The 17,411-nt window shown below is 35.3% G+C and overlaps 3 protein-coding genes across 3 annotated transcripts; 1 reads left to right on the top strand and 2 right to left on the bottom strand.

Moving 5' to 3' along the window:
• Positions 80-5,840, top strand: LOC104782059 (1,4-alpha-glucan-branching enzyme 2-1, chloroplastic/amyloplastic). Its single transcript, XM_010506883.2, has 18 exons — positions 80-303; positions 600-730; positions 1,026-1,261; positions 1,395-1,493; positions 1,652-1,694; positions 2,127-2,186; positions 2,347-2,427; positions 2,525-2,641; positions 2,836-2,919; positions 3,284-3,405; positions 3,546-3,665; positions 3,784-3,913; positions 4,029-4,139; positions 4,277-4,405; positions 4,483-4,586; positions 4,682-4,826; positions 4,922-5,479; positions 5,563-5,840. Exons 1-18 carry the CDS (start codon positions 150-152, stop codon positions 5,695-5,697), a joined length of 2,559 nt encoding a protein of 852 aa, XP_010505185.1. The 5' UTR covers positions 80-149; the 3' UTR covers positions 5,698-5,840.
• Positions 5,941-8,734, bottom strand: LOC104782060 (growth-regulating factor 3-like). Its single transcript, XM_010506884.2, has 4 exons — positions 8,213-8,734; positions 7,931-8,122; positions 7,332-7,689; positions 5,941-6,495 (listed from the first exon to the last, which is right to left on the bottom strand). The coding sequence occupies exons 1-4, from the start codon at positions 8,397-8,399 to the stop codon at positions 6,060-6,062; spliced, it is 1,173 nt and encodes a 390-aa protein (XP_010505186.1). The 5' UTR covers positions 8,400-8,734; the 3' UTR covers positions 5,941-6,059.
• Positions 15,764-16,852, bottom strand: LOC104784218 (putative nuclease HARBI1; the record flags this gene model as incomplete). The annotated part of the gene is made up of 1 exon (XM_010509274.1): positions 15,764-16,852. A coding segment is annotated over exon 1 (1,089 nt), but the record flags the coding sequence as incomplete, so codon positions are not given.

Genomic DNA, 17,411 nt, shown 5'->3' on the forward strand with positions numbered 1-17,411 from the left:
TTTTTAACTTTAAATTTTGTCGTTTATTAGTTTTAAATTAGTCTAATTAATCCCTTTCATTAGTATTTAGATTTTATTCCTCTCTCACTCAGCTTTTTTTCGCTCCTCAGTCTCTCTCCCCAAGTTCTCTCTCTCTCTGTCTTTCATCAATGGTTTACACAATCTCAGGAGTACGTTTCCCTAATCTTCCATCGATTAAGAAGAAGAACTCGTCTCTCCCAAGTTTTAATGAAGATCTCAGGAGAAGCAACGCTGTTTCCTTCTCCCTAAGGAAGGACCCTCGTTCTTCTTCTTCTTCTTCTGGTACTTTTTGCTTCCCATCTCCTTTGTTTTCATTTATCTCCGTGTGTCTCCTTCTACTGGGCACGGGTTTCGAGATTCGTGATTTTCATGGAGTCAATGTCTCGATTTCAATTATTATTATTTTTTTTTTTTTGTGGATCCTGCTTCGTGGATGATAGTTTTTGTAACGGTTGTGATTACTCTTGTTGAATGATGATACTTATCTCCAATTTTTTTGGTTATTTTGAAATGTGAATTTGATTTTGCTATTTTGTTGTTTGTTTTGTGGTATCGATTGTGCTGATTGATTGATTTAGGGAAGGTTTTTGCTCGGAAGCCACCGTATGATTCTGATTCGTCTTCTTTAGCTACCACTGCATCTGAGAAGCTCGGCGGCCATCAGAGTGATACCTCTTCATCTGTCACTGATCAAGTAGAAGATACTCAGGTTTGTTGTCGTCTTCTCGGTTTTTGTGCTTACATCAGGGTTGTTTTTAACTACACCATTTGACCTTGGAATGGTATGATCACAAGATGAAGTTTGTGTAGAAGTAATGGTGCAATGTAGTCATTATATCTTGAGAAAACAAAATGTTAGGGAATGAGATACTACTTATCATGCTTATTCCATTTTTTCATGAGAACCAAACAGTGAACATATGATCGTTTGGATAAATTGATCTTTTCTACAAATCAAAATGAATAGAAACATTACATTACTGTTCTTACATGATGATTATTAGGTTGTCGACGATGTAGACGCCCCGAATATTGAAGAAGCCCTGGAAACAGAGAAACTAGATCAAACTTCTGCACTCTCAACATCGGGAGACAAAAGTTATAAAGAAAATTTTGCAAAGATGTCACCGTCTGTCGAACAAGAAGTTGGTCAGAGGAGGGTTCCACCTCCTGGAGATGGGAAGAAAATATATGACATTGATCCTATGTTGAACAGTCATCGTGGTCATCTTGATTACAGGTAAACAATATATTCCTATCTAGCTTTGTTTTGTTTGCAAAGAGTAAAAGTCCCTCATTTTTTATTGGTGGATCTTGTAAATATGATGTTATCTTAATTTTTGTCCTTCTCCTGGCTTAAAAACCTGTTGTAGATATGGGCAGTACAGAAAACTGCGTGACGAAATCGACAAGAATGAAGGTGGTTTAGAGGCATTTTCTCGTGGTTACGAAATATTTGGCTTCACTCGATGGTAAACTTCATTAAAAATTATATTTTCAAGTGCTGTTTCGATAGCTTTAACGGTTCTAATTATTGCATTTTCAGCACTCTAGTCACTGTAAAAGTTTAGTAAATACTCTACAGATAGTTGGTATTGCAGTTGCTAATTATAATTCACTGCTTTATTAGCGCCACTGGTATCACTTACCGGGAATGGGCACCAGGAGCTAAGGTTTGTTTCATCTCAATACTTTACCTTACTATTATGTTGTAATGATTTTATGTTATTTTTGTTTTGTCAGTAGAGTTTCAGAATTTGCTTATGTATATCAAATGCAACTTTCTATGCCTGTGAAGAGAACTAAATCTAAAATCATGGATTAAAACACATGTATTCTTACATTCAAGCTTTTTATGGTGGTGAATATATTTCTTAGACCTATTGGGATTATAGATTTTAAAACTGGTCAAGTGGTGTTGTATTTAGCATAATTATGAATGATCAGCCTGGGCTCATAGTTCAGTGAAAAGGGTCTCATGTGCCCTGATATTGTGCAATCGTTTGTCTTTTGTATTATGTTCCATGCATGTATCTGCACCTGATTGAATACTAGATTCTTGTTTTTTCTAACAAGAGTTATTTGACTGAATTATGCCTTTCCAGGCAGCATCACTGATTGGAGATTTTAATAACTGGAATGCGAAAGCTGATGTAATGACTCGGGTATGCTTTTACAGTCTACTTTGAGATATATTGTTTAATCTTCCATCTCAGCTGACGAGAACCTTCAATGATTCTTGTTGGCGGCATGCTTTACTCTATTATTATTCTGTTCCTTTCTGCAATTCTCATCTAAAACAGTCTTATCACTGAAATTGAGCAGAACAACTTTGGTGTGTGGGAAATATTTCTGCCAAATAATGCTGATGGCTCGTCAGCAATTCCCCATGGCTCCCGCGTGAAGGTGACATGTTCATAGTTTATCCTTTTGGAATAACATGCAAAATTGTCAGCTTTGTAATTCCTATCGTAAATCTTATTGTATATCATGGCATTGGTAGATTCGCATGGATACCCCATCTGGTATTAAAGACTCCATTCCAGCTTGGATCAAGTATTCTGTCCAGCCACCAGGCGAGATCCCATACAATGGAGTATATTATGACCCTGCTGAGGAGGTATAAACCAGTACTCATTTTACATTCTCACTTGTTTTGGTTTATTTCTAGAGAAGATCAAAACTCTTTCAAGATGTAGACATCCAACAAAAACATTATATTTAGTATTTAAGTCATAACTGGTTTCCAGCATTCTCTATGTGTACGTATGGTTTCATATATCTTTCCCTCGCTGAAGTACTCCATTGTTTCAGGATAAATATGTGTTCAAACATCCTCGTCCAAAGAGACCCACATCCCTGCGTATATATGAATCACATGTTGGAATGAGTAGTACGGTATGTTTCTTTCTCTTATCTTCGAACGGTAATCACCAAGTGTCAAAATATAACTGACAGAGGTAGAAGTTTAAACTACATTTGACATGACAAATTCTTATATGTGCTTGACTTCGTTGCTTTTTGAGGATAGTGGAAAGTTTGGTCTAGACATTTCATTGATAATATAGGAACTAGTCCTTTTGAACTAGATGACTATCATCTTTACTTGATGGCGTAATCATCTTTAGAGAATGTATAGTTTCAATATAAGAATGCAAAAGGAAATCTCGGAAGACTTTTTTTTGTTCCAGGTTCTTGATGGCAGAAGACTTTCACTTTTGACGATATGATAATGGGTAACGTTGTTATCTTTGATCTGCAGGAACCAATGATAAATACATATGCCAACTTTAGAGATGATGTACTTCCGCGTATAAAAAAGCTAGGCTATAATGCGGTTCAAATAATGGCCATTCAAGAGCATTCTTACTATGCCAGCTTTGGGTATTTTCATTTCCAGATATAAAATGTCTACCTATCATCCAATGCATACCTGTTAAAAGGCATTTTGTTGATTCTTTCAAGCCGTAAATCCTTTTTAATCCTTGATGAATGAGCATGTGACTAGGCTACATGCAATGCAGGTATCATGTGACAAATTTTTTCGCACCTAGCAGCCGCTTTGGAACACCTGATGACCTTAAATCTTTGATAGACAAAGCTCATGAGCTAGGTCTGGTTGTTCTGATGGATATTGTGCACAGGTATTACCTTCCCGTTGACGCACTTCTCCAGAATCATCTTACATCAGTTAGATTTTATTGTGAATCAGTTGATGTGGAATTTTTTATAGATAATCATTATTGTCTTAAATAAAACCAGCCATGCATCAAAAAACACACTGGATGGCCTGAACATGTTTGATGGCACTGATGGTCAATATTTTCACTCTGGATCGCGGGGTTATCATTGGATGTGGGATTCTCGTCTTTTCAATTATGGAAGCTGGGAAGTATGTCTCTTTCCGTTGAGTCAATATTGCAATATTAATGGGAAAGCCTTTAGTGTACCACCGTGTTGGTGGTTACGTCTGTATCGTTATTAACGTTTGGTCCTTGTCTATTTAGGTGCTTAGGTATCTTCTTTCCAACGCGAGATGGTGGCTGGAAGAATACAAGTTTGATGGGTTCAGATTTGATGGTGTGACTTCCATGATGTACACTCATCATGGCTTGCAGGTTGTATTTTTGTATGGGATTAGTTTTGTGCTTTGTGTCGAAATTTAGTAGTAACTTACCTTTATGTATCACAGTATCATACAAATATTTGCAAAAAATATGGCTTTATGGAACCTAACTACTAGCTTTTCTGGCAGGTCGAATTTACTGGGAATTACAATGAGTACTTTGGTTATTCTACTGATGTTGACGCTGTGGTCTATCTAATGCTGGTGAACGATATGATTCATGGGCTATACCCTGAGGCTATTGTTGTCGGCGAGGATGTAAGTCATTTACGCTAGTACAAGACTGAAGTGTCTTTGATACCTCTCTTCAGCTCTCTCAATTGATTTCGTAACAGGTTAGCGGGATGCCAGCTTTTTGCATTCCTGTCGAAGACGGTGGTGTGGGTTTTGACTACCGTCTACACATGGCAGTGGCAGATAAATGGATTGAGCTTCTCAAGTATGTCTTCAGGACGTCTTGGCTTTGCAATGAGATTAAAGTGGACGTTGTTATATATAAAATTGAACTGATTTGGTGTTTTGTAATTTCTCTAGGAAGAGAGACGAGGACTGGCAGGTTGGTGATATAACTTTCACGCTTACCAACAGGAGGTGGGGAGAAAAATGTGTTGTCTATGCGGAGAGTCATGATCAAGCCCTTGTTGGAGACAAAACGATAGCGTTCTGGCTAATGGACAAGGTACCATATCGGTTGCTGTTAAGACTCAGGAAATAGAATTACTAAACATCTTACTGTCTTTGAACGCTTAAGTCTTATGTTTATTACTTGTGTAGGACATGTATGATTTCATGGCCGTTGATAGACAGGCCACCCCGCGTGTAGACCGTGGGATTGCTTTACACAAAATGATCCGTCTCATTACGATGGGATTGGGTGGAGAAGGATACCTCAATTTCATGGGAAACGAATTTGGACACCCAGAGTGGATCGACTTCCCAAGGACTGATCAGCACCTTCCTGATGGCAGAGTCATCCCTGGGAATAATGGTAGTTATGATAAATGCCGACGTAGGTTTGATCTGGGAGATGCAGAATATCTTAGATACCATGGACTACAAGAGTTTGATCGAGCAATGCAACATCTCGAGGAGACCTATGGTTTCATGACTTCAGAGCACCAGTACATCTCCCGCAAGGATGAAGGAGACAGAGTCATTGTATTCGAGAGAGGTAACTTGGTCTTCGTCTTCAACTTCCACTGGACCAACAGTTACTCTGACTACCGCATCGGTTGCTCTACTCCCGGAAAGTACAAAATCGTTTTGGACTCTGATAACTCTTTATTCGGAGGCTTCAACCGGCTAGATGACTCCGCGGAGTTTTTCACCTCTGTAAGTCCTTGAACTAAACAAGAACGAAAACAGAAACTCTTTTCTCCAACTCATTACGAAGGAAGTGATAGTTTGCTATGCAGGATGGAAGACACGACGATAGGCCTTGCTACTTCATGGTGTATGCGCCGTGCAGAACCGCTGTAGTGTACGCTGCAGTAAAGGATGATGAACGTTCTTCTCTTGTCCCCATAAGCCTGTTACCCGAAGATGTGTAGGAGCAAGAAAAGGATATCCGAGTGTACCTAATGTAAGCTTCTTTGTATTTCAAAGATGTACTGTTTGATCTCCATTTTCTTTAGGTTTCGCTTGCAGCATCGTTATAACTTTAAAATGAAATAAAAGTCGTTGCACTTCTACATTTGCTTCGTCCTAAATCTTATTTATAGATATGAAGTTCCAAAAACATAAATCTTTTGAGAGTAAAAGCTGAGAGAAAGGTTACAGAAACAGGGGAAATCATAAAGAAAAAGGAAGAGGACAACAAAAGCCTCCCCCTCTTTATACAGCGAAAATTTGAATACAAACCCAAAACATACAGTAAAACCCCCAATGTTGTTTTGGTTTTTTTTAACACTGTTCAATGAAAGGCTTGTGTCGAGACACCTAGCTGATGGAGAACACTGGTTGGGGAAGACGAAGAGGAAGATCTCAGCGCTTCGGCCAATGGCCCACCCATGTGGTGATGGTGGTGTTGGGACCCTCCACCGCTCCACCAGCTCATGTTTTGCTGGTCTTTCCCATTGTTGTTGCTCCGGGCCTCCTCCTCGTTGCCAGTGGACAGCTTCAAAGAGACGTCTGAGGAAGAGTTTCCAGGCATGGAGATGGAGAGACAAGTGGCTGAGCTCATGGGGCTTGAACTATTGTCCGCTTCTTGAAGCGAAGAACGAGGCCAATCATCAAAGAAGGGCCTCAGGACGTGGCCTCCATCTGATCTGTTGTTGCTGAAACCATTGTGGGACTCGTATGGCCTCTTGTTGTTGATGTTGTTGCTATCATGCTTCATCTCCGAACAACTGTTAACAGAGAATCCACATCTCAATGATTTGAAAGAGACCAAACTCATAAAAACAGAGCATAAAGCAAAAATTGTCAAAGAGGTTCCACATTTAGGCTTCAAACAACATGATTATAGCCTTTATATGTTGATAATATAGGCTTTAAAAGCACCTTTTAATGCGGGTTTTAAAAGAACTGATTAAGTAGAGTAAATAGAAATAGAACAATTAAATGAGTTTGTATCTCATGTGTTGTGTGTGGATAGGGGAGGTGGGTGCAGAAGAATCTAAAAGCTTTAACTTTTCTGCAAGATATGAGACATATATGGGTCAGCTTTCACTAAGGTCCTACAATTTCACTATTTCTCTCTCTTTCTATTTTCTCTGTTTGAAAAGTCTCTCACACAGCTTCAAAAAAAATAGATTCTATCAAATCCAGTGTTATCATTAACTCTCAACAGAAAAAAAAAAAAAAGAGAGATACTTTCACAAAGAAATCAAACTCATAATTCAACAAACAAACAAACAAACCAACCCTAAAATGATAAGGATGTGTCTCTCAATTTCCAACATTACCCCTCTCTTCACAACATTATACAAACCCCAAGTTATGTATCATCAGTTTCATAGTTTAAGACTTTAAATATCAGAATCAGTATTGTTTTCCTCTAATTGAACATCAGTATTATTAAAAACGGTTGTCTCAAAACTCAAAGTCTCAACCAAGAAATCTTATTGGCTTAAAACTAAAGAAGGAAAAGTCAATGTGTTGAATGCTCTGACCAACAAGTTCAACAGCTAAAACAGACAGACCTAAAAAGAGTAAAAAATAAACAGTTCTTTTAATTAATTACCTTTGACTAAGGTGGAGAAGTTCAGATGAAGAAGAGTTGGAAGAGCCAGAGAAGAAGAACGATCCTCCTCCTCCTTGACCTACCACTTCATCACCACCACCACCAAAAGCAAACGTAGATGCTGTCGTTGATGTTGTTGTTGTTGCGGGTGCTGCTGGGGTAGCCATGGACGTGGCGGTGGCATTGACGGTGGTGGGAGTAGTTTCCACAGGCTTTCTTGAACGGTTGCGGCCACGATGCATGTGGCGCTCGCAATACTTGTGGCCAGCAAAGACGTCTCTTGAACATCTCCACTTCTTACCATCCGTTCTCCTGCATCTCCCTGGCTCAGGATCCATCGCTGCCCTCCCCAAATACCCTGTTTTTTTATTATAGCATTCATGTCACAGATCAGATCAAGAACAAGATTCTACTTACTCAAATGTTAATTTCGATCTCCAAGATTGGCAAAACAAGATAATACTAGTATACTACAAATATCGAAAGTATGGATCTTGGGAACACAACTCCAACACAGTAGGCACAAAACCCATCATGCATCTTATCTTATTTAATAAATGAAATATTAAAAAAAAAAAAAAAACTTTATCGAGACTCACAAGCAGGTTGGTAATGAGGGAGGTGTTGAAGAGGATGATGAAGAAAATATGAAGGAGAAAGATGGACAAGACTTTTCTTGATTGGTAAAAGAAGCTCTTGAGGAACAGCAGCACCAGCCAACATGTACCTGTAGATCAGTGCTTGTAGTTCAAGTTCTTGCCACTGTGCCCAGCTAAAGAAGCTCCCCATCTCTACAAAAACCAACCAACCATATCAGTAATTGGACTAAGAAACAAATAAGAGAAACGAGGGAGTGGGGGAAGAGAAGAAAGAGAACTCACTGGGGAACCTGGAAGAAGAATCAGGGGACAGTTTAGAAGAGGTAGGTTCAGGGGCAAAGAGAGGAAGAGCAGTAGAAGCTGGAGTTTGGGAATGAATCTGGTCATAGACATGTTTTGGTATCTTAGCTGCAGAAGGTTGTTCTTCTGACTCTGTCTGGCTTCTCCATTGTTTCAGTTGCAAATCCATGGAAGAGAGAGAGTGAGAGAGAGAGAAGTGTTGTTGTTGGTTACTTTTGAGATAACAGGATTCTTTTTTTCCCCCCTTTTTTTTTGTCTTCCAGAAGTCTGATTTAATAGATGTGAAAGTCTTGTTGGGGTTAGGAAGAGCAAAAGAACTTTTTTTTTTTTTTTTGGCTCTAAGAAAGAAAAGCTTTGTTCTTTGTAAGTCAGTTTCTGTATCTGAGCTTCTTCTGCAGAGAGATAGAGAGAGAGAAAGAAAGGACAGAGAAGGGGGTAAAGAGGTTTTTATTAGGGACACTTGAGAGACTTGCAAGAAAAAGACAATGAGACAAGACAGATGGGGGGAAGAGAGGAAACTATACAGTAAAAAAGAGACTTAACTCTCTATATAAAGTATAAACCTTAAAATTAATGTGGGGGGGTTCACAAATCTTCCATTAATCTTTCAGATTATTAAAATAATTAGTTTTGTGAATTAATATATAAAGAAAGCAAAGTCAGAAAACCCAGAAAGAACCACTCTGCAAGATGAAGATGGAGAGATAATAACCTGCAGTTTTTCTGTCTTTTGCTGCATTGGAATTACCAAATCTCCAATTAGTATAATAATTTACTACCTTTTGATTAGTTTATTAGATAAAACAAAAAAGCCTACTTGGAGTTGTGAGTAATTTTAAATTTAGTCCTTAATCGAGTGATTTGTTTGATGATTAATTAATGAATAGAACGTTACGCCGAACTACTGTACTTTTATTTTAAGTTTTGAGTGATTAGTAAAAATTCGTTAGGTTCATCACACAGGGCACTAGATAGATTAGATGTACTGTCCACTCTATTTTCTTTTTTGACTAATAAATTTTGTACCTTACGTCCATAAGATCTAGTCCGAAAATGGTATATTTCATTTGGGAAGTATTGGCTGAATTCTTTGGTGGAACGAATCTGTTGAGGGAAACAATATTATTTGACGTAAAAATTCATGGCTGAGAAACCAAAATGTTTATTCTTTTAAGTGATAACAGAATATAACTATCACTTCTCAATCACGATTTTTAACTCATTCTTTTATTTTCTTCTTATTATTATTCCACACCGCTCATACCTATAGTAAACAAATCTAATTGTATATACTAAATTGAACTTTCAGAGATGGCGGTAGAACGATGTCTCAAGAGTCTTATAAGGAGGAGTCATGTATTTTTTTAATTATAGAACATTTGAAACATTTTATGATATGGTCAACTTTGTTCCTGGTTTTTATGGTTTATTTTTTGATAGATATCTTCTTACTAGACTGAAAACCACTGGTTCAATTTGTTGTGGTTCAATAATTTCCTTTGCTTTTTTTTGTCAACGGTTTGATTTTGTATTCTATTCAATTTTTTTTTGGGTTTGATTTAGGTTTTACATTCGGGTCGGCTGAGGTAAAAAAAAAGGTAGTAGAAGAGAAAGAAGTTGAGAGAGAGAGAGAGAGGGAAGTAATAATGAGAAAAGAGAAGCAGGTGGGCTGTGTCAGAGAGCTCAGAAGTTAAAAGCATAAAAGTGAGTAACCCAAGTGGGTGGTGAGGGTTTCTCTTTGGCTGTGATTCATCTTTGATTTGACTACTCATAGTACTTCTTGTTTTTTTTTTCACTTATCAACCCTCTTTTTTTTCTCTATTTTCTTGCTTTTTACCCTCCAAAATCTTATTCACATATCCCTCACACACCCCAAATAATGTCAAATTTTCAAGTTCATTAGACTTAACTTTTACATTTTTTTCCTTTTTGAGATTAGTATGGAGCAAATAAGAGGATGACACATTACAAAATTGCATTGCCACTCATCAAAATTACTGACCAGCAGATCTTTGACCGAAATTATACCCACTGGAGCGAACAAAAAAAGTTAAGGGTCGTCAACATATTTCTCTACTATATCACTTAGAGAGGAGCACTTATGTTTTTCTTGTTCTGTGTCATCTTTCAAGATCATGTTTTATTACTTACGAAAAAACCATCGTACGTACCCTAATTACATAACTATTTTGCTGACATAACAGTAAAAAACACATCGTTGATGTAGTAACTAGTAACTATCAACGAGCCAACAATAATATAAATATAACTATCAATATTATTCGTTTTATTAAATAGAAAGTTCGGTAAGAAAAAGGAAAAGTTAACGTCGGCAAAAGAGAAGATCGTTAAATGTCGTACTTTGGTTTGGTGGTGTAATGTTCTCTTCTTATATAATTAATAAACGAGTTAATTTGTACAAACAAATCTGAAATGAAAATACTATACAACAAATAGAGAGAGACGAAGGACAGAGAATAAGAAGAAGAGGCAAAGGAGGGCGAGAGTTCACATGTCCATGAGAAGACAAAATACGTTTCTCTGACACAAATCTGTCAGACACCCCAATATAATTATATTTTTTAATTTATATTTTGTGTAATATAGAGTATAGTTTTGTTTTTGTTTTTGTTGTATTAGAAAGAAACGTATATTACTACCCACCATCAGGACTTACGGAGGAGGGGTCAGGCCTCCTCAGTCCACTTGGGGGTCCCCAATTTCTTTTTTATTACAGAAAACAATTTTGTAGTAAAAGGCAAGTCACGCCGGCACGCGAGCCCTCACGTGATCCCACGTGCTTTATTATTCTCTCCTCTTATGCTTCTTCACTAATCTCACTAATAATAATAACATACGTAAAAACTTTGTTTTAAAAAAGTATCAAGAATATGTTATTTTGCGTTAACATTAACATGATAAGGCATATGGCTAGATTATTTGTATAAATTAACCACGTAGTAAAGAAAAAGGAAGGCTACTACCTAACACATTATGTTATTTTTAGTAACATGGAAGAAGAAGAAGAAAGAAAAAAAAGAAACGAAAAGGAAAAAGGAAAGAATAGATCTTTCTGGTGAGAGCACAACACACACAGACATACACATTGTTGTTGACACAAGGTATCTAAGGGCATGACCGCACGTGTCAACATGCATCAAACATGCGATCTTTCAATATTATTTTAAAGAATCCAATGTAAAAGACTACTTTGCCTGCATGTCATGCCAATCTCCTCCCTCCGTATATGTGTTTTCTAATCAAATATCTACACTAAAAACAAGTTGATTCATATTAAGATCAAGCCATAATAGTAGATCTAATTTGAGGGATTCGAAATCGAATCACCTCGTGTATTTTTTTATTCAAAAGTACATTTACTTGGGCTTTTTTAACCTTTGCGAGTATTTGGTTCGAGGGTGAAAAATTACATTGCATACAGACTTTTACATCAAACTGTAACATGTCCTTTGGTCGTTTATACAGTTTTGTACTTAATTTACGTCAGCTGCTAAAAAAAAATTACTACTGAACAATTGACTCAAGACGGTTAATGCTCTTTGTTCCAAAGAAAACAAATATCGAATCCGAATCTCAGATATGATATTGAGGAGATTAATGTTTTCTTTATCTCGTCTAGGAGCCAATTTGATATGTTGCCAAACAACAAAAAAAAACACATATAATATAATTGGGCCTACGTACAGAGATTTGAGCTTTAACTAGAAAAGCCCAGTTGACTACTTGTTTATAGGCTTTTGTATTTGTCCGTTTTAAAACTTTTCTGTCTGATTCCTAATTATTTTGTTGAGAAGACAAACATGATCTAACTATCTAAGGCAACAAAACAGATTCCTCTACATAAATAACCCAACCTGATGATCCACTTCACGACTTTATACACCTGAAGTTTAAATCATGAATTTTAACAAATACTTCTATTTATCTCTTTGTATCCAATAAAACCTTTGCCAAGACCCAAAACATGTAACTATACCCACAATGACCATCATTAATGAGGCTTGTCTATTAGCAGTAGAGACGACTGACAAAAAAAATGCAGAAACAACTTCCATTAGTTAGAGATTTATCAATCGGTAATGTTGCTCCAATACCTAACCACAAGGCCTTTCAATTCCTGTGTCATATGATAATGATTCTTCAGTATCCATCTACATTTCAATAACTCCTCAAGTCGAAATTAGTAGAGTATACTCCATCATCCTTATATGATAATAACTGCTGGGGAATATATTGATTCAAAGTTACGTGTAGAGTTCCGTATAGTGGGTAATAATATATTAGTAGTAAATTTGACGGGCAATCGATTTGTAAGAAAAGTCTTTGGACGTTAATTGCTTTGGTCAAGTCAATGGTAGGACAGAAGACTAATTTCTAAATGACTTCTAGACAAACTAATAATATCCTTAAAAATAATTCCTGTCAGACCAAAGGGTGTTTTGTGATATTTTCAGAAATTAAAAATGATTATGGTTTCTGGAACAAGAACTTGATTTTTGAATCTTTTTAAAACAGGTATTTTTTTTCTTTCCAATCATCATTTTTTATTTTTATTTTTTATTTTTTTTATAGTCAACAGTTTCAACAAAAACTTAAATATTGATAAATCATTTTGAACAAATAGGTTAAAATATACACACTATATACGCACCAACATCTTTTTATATGTAGTAGTATATTAGTATATGTTAATCAATCACATTGCTGATTGAGTATTCTTCGTATTGGTTTATGCCATAATTCACATGCAATTCATTATGTTTTCCGTTGAAAAATGAAAGGTAAAGATTTTCGTTAATTGTCAAATTTGGAAAAAAGACTTTTGTAGGTAAAAATATTGGAAAGTTTGATTCTCGACGTACGAGCCAAACTATATGCATGAAAGTTTAAATCATGATGAATTTATCTAATAAAAAGTAGGAGCTATAAATTCCTAAGGCCATCCACTGATTTTAAACAACAAAAAATTTGACATATCATTTATTAACATTTTATACAATTTTCAGAATTTTCTATATTAAGAATTATTTTAAATAACCTATCAGGATTTGACATGTCATTCATTAACATTTATTTAATTTACAGAATTTTTTAGAAAAAGAAAAATTTTAAATTTATGGAAATAAAAAAACTAAGCACAATATCCCACATCGGCTAGAAATTTTTGAGACAATGGTTCAGAACCAGTATAAATAAGATTAATATGCTTCCAACAATGAATGAGCAGGAAAGGTTGATTTATCAAGTGTCCAAGTTTAAAAGTTTTATTTGGTTTGATTTGGTTTTTTATTTGATCAAATTAAAACTTTAAACAGTTTCAAAAAAATATTATAATATTAAAAAATATTAAAAGTTTAAATATTATAAATATTGAAACTTTTAAAAGTTTTTTGCTTTTAAAAAGTTTTTAAATATTATAAGTTTTAAATTTTAAAAGTTTAAAATATTATAAATACTGAAAATTTTTAAAAGATTCAAATTTTATATTTCGAAACCTTTTAAAAGTTTAAAATATTATAAATATTGATGCAAAACATAAATTATCTTATTTATCTACATTTGTGATTTTTATTTCTTATGAGCTGTAAAACATATTTTTGTGTATGATTTTATAGATGAGTTGATATTCTTTCATTAATTTTTTATTTTTGGGTCTAAGGAAGAAGGATTGACATCGCAAGACCTTAATTTGATGTTTGAGTCAAATTTTGAGGTTTAAAGAAGAAAGATGGACGACAAACACACATGTTTTATTAGCTATACATAGGCATGACCAGGGTTACGGTTGTCACGGTTAAGGTTTATTAACCATCGGTTATGGTTAGAAATTTTTGTAACCTTAACCAGAACCGTTTAACAAACGGTTAAACGGTTACGTTTAAATACGGTTACGGTTCAAGCGGTTACTGTTATATACGGTTACGGTTATTTGATAATATGATACGGTTGATATTATTTGATGATATAATATAATTGATATTATTTATTTATAATTAATATGTTCTTATAGTGTACTCATATTTCTATATATCATATGATTCATATTAAATAAATAATTATTAGTATATTTTATTATGTTTTTAAAATATTATAAACCAAGTAAGGATTTTGGTTTGAGAAGTTTCTAAACGCGTGGATCTAAAACCAAATAAGTATATGGATAAAATTGTCAATAATTGGATGCATGTGTTGACTATGCTGGTAATCATGAATTTTACAAATTTTATGAGAAAATAAATGATTTTGTTCTTGGAGTTTGATGGGTTAACAAGTTGTGTGAAGAAGTTGACGAGGAAGAAGAAGAAAAAGAGTATAACAAAGAACCAAACGGTAAAAGTTACGATGACAATTAACACAAAGTTTGACAATAAAATGACAAGAAATAATATGAAGAATAAGAAAACATTGAATAAAAAACACGAAAACATAGGTGGTAACGATCAATTAAATATGAAACGAGTTAAATTCATGATTATAAAATTGTTTCGTTTTTCTGATGGTCAAAGAAAATGGTTTAGGATATGTGAGGTCATCATTTTGATTTGTCTCGCCTAGACATCAAGTTAAGTTTATGATTTTTTTTATTAGATTTGATTTTATAACACAACTAATTTTTATATTTTAAAAAATTGTGTATCCGAAATTTAATATTTTCTTTAGTACTAATTTTAATTTTTCTTATGAGATAATATTTTATTACCGTAATCAATCATATATAACTTTTATCAAAATATAACAAATAAACTCACGCTTAGCGTGGATTCAAAACCTAGTTAATTAAAAGAAGAGAGAGCAAAACAAAACAAACGATCCCCAATTAGTAGACAAAGTCGTCCAATAAATTGGAGAAACGTTGCCATCAAAGAAGGATTATAATGTCCCGTCACCTTGGATTCTTGATTATCTTGTTAAATAAATCCGTATCAAATTCCATTAGGGCATCATTAAAGGGGGAACTATTTTTTGTGTTCTTAGATTAAATATATAGTGAAAATAATGCTAGATCAGTTGTTAAGATCATAGGTAAAAAAAATGGGAGAACTAATTATGGTGTTCTTAGAATAAAGATATAGTGGAATTATGTAAGATCTGTAGTTAAGATCTGCTGTTAAAAAGCTAGTTATTGGAAAAACATGTTTAAGATCATAAGATTTAATAATATAATATTTATAAACATTTTACAAATTATGTAAACTTATAAAATAACATTTAAATTGCTTACTTATAAACTTGTAAATAAAATGTAAAAAAAGAAACAAACATATTACTTAATTAATTATAGCAGATAAACATCTTATTTAATGAATAAATAGTTTAATTTCCAAATTTATTCCATATATGCTCTATCAAATCCTCCGTTAATTTCTGATGTGCTTGTCTATCACGAATTATAGTATGGCCATCACCTAAACCCTGAAGATTTGAAGGCATATTTACTGAAAACGAAATATCTGGAGTAATTCTGGTTCCATCTTCTTGTTGGAATTCTTGTTCGTCATAGAGCGTGTATGAATCTCGTTCATCTTCGACAATCATATGATGGAGTATGATACATGCTCTCATAATATATGCAATCTTACCCTTTGACCATAAAAGAGATGGATTTTTAATCATGGCGAATCTAGATTGCAGGACTCCAAATGCACGCTCAACATCTTTTCGTGCACCTTCTTGTTTTTCTGCAAACAAACGATGTTTCGGATGTTGTGGTTGTGGGATGGATTTAACAAATGTCGCCCATTCCGGGTAAATACCATCCGTCAGATAGTAAGCCAAATTATACTCATTTCCGTTGACATAGTACGTAACTTCAGGAGCTCGACCGTAAATAATGTCATTAAATACTGGTGATTGATCAAGAACATTTAAATCGTTACAAGTACCTGGAGCTCCAAAAAATGCGTGCCATATCCAGAGATCTTGTGAAGCTACCGCCTCCAAAACAATTGTTGGTTTACCGGTGCCTCGTGAATACATTCCTTTCCAGGCTGTTGGGCAATTTTTCCACTTCCAATGCATACAGTCGATGCTTCCAACCATCCCGGGAAAACCCCGCAGTTCTCCGTAAAAGAGTAGCCTTTGAAGATCCGCTTGTGTGGGTCGGCGTAGGTATTCAGTGCCAAACAAGTCAACTATTCCAACGACGAAATGTTCCAAACATTTACGAGAAGTCGATTCAGAGATACGTAAATATTCGTCAACCGAGTCCGCCCCAATCCCATATGCTAGTAGTCGAATTGCTGCAGTACATTGTTGTAGCGGTGAGAAACCATTCCGGAAGGTTGCATCCTTTTTTGGTTTAAAATATGGAACTTCTTCACTGAGACGATTCACAATACGCAAGAACAATGACTTGTTCATGCGAAACCGTCGGCGAAATTGCCTCGTCGTGTAAGTCGGATTATCACTAAAATAATCGTTCCACAAACGTTCGTGGCCTTCTTCCCGTTGTCTATCGATATAAATACGTGGAGATGGTTCCTCCGGAATTTCATGAACAGCAGCTTCAAATTGATTACTAAATTGCTCTTGAAAAAATTTGTTCATACTATCATTATTTGGATCATAATGATAGTGAAATTTATTTGAAGAAGATGCCATAGCAAATAAGAAGAGAAAGAATTATTTGAGAGGATGAGAAGGACTGAAATATTTAATTTTGGTTATAGAAGGAAATAACAAAGCTTGACGATGTTTGTGTTGGTGGAAGGAGCAAATGTTTCTCATCTCATATATACAAGTGATCAAACTAAAGTCCAAAGAAGGCAAAGACATAGCAAACATCACGGGTTCATTCATGAGTACATAGCGACATCACAGGTTCACTAAATAAAAATCCAAACATCACGGGTTTGGTAAACAACATCACAAAATAACCACCACACATCACAGGTTCACAAAACAACCACCACACATCACGGGTTTGGTAAACAACATCCAAAAGCAAACAACAACATCACGGGTTGATCATTACTTGAGCTGGTTCACTTGGTCAGTCAGCTGGATCACTCGGTCCTTGAGCTGGATCACTTGATCTTTGAGCTGGATCACAAGTACCTTGAGCTGGATCACTTGATCGTTGAGCTGGATCACTTGTTCGTTGAGCTGGTTCAGTTGAGATGGTTCCGGAGGATAGTAACAGGTCTCAGCCTCCTCTTCT

The sequence above is a fragment of the Camelina sativa genome, chromosome 4 (genome assembly GCF_000633955.1).
Source record: "Camelina sativa cultivar DH55 chromosome 4, Cs, whole genome shotgun sequence".
In the NCBI taxonomy this organism is placed as follows: domain Eukaryota; kingdom Viridiplantae; phylum Streptophyta; class Magnoliopsida; order Brassicales; family Brassicaceae; genus Camelina; species Camelina sativa.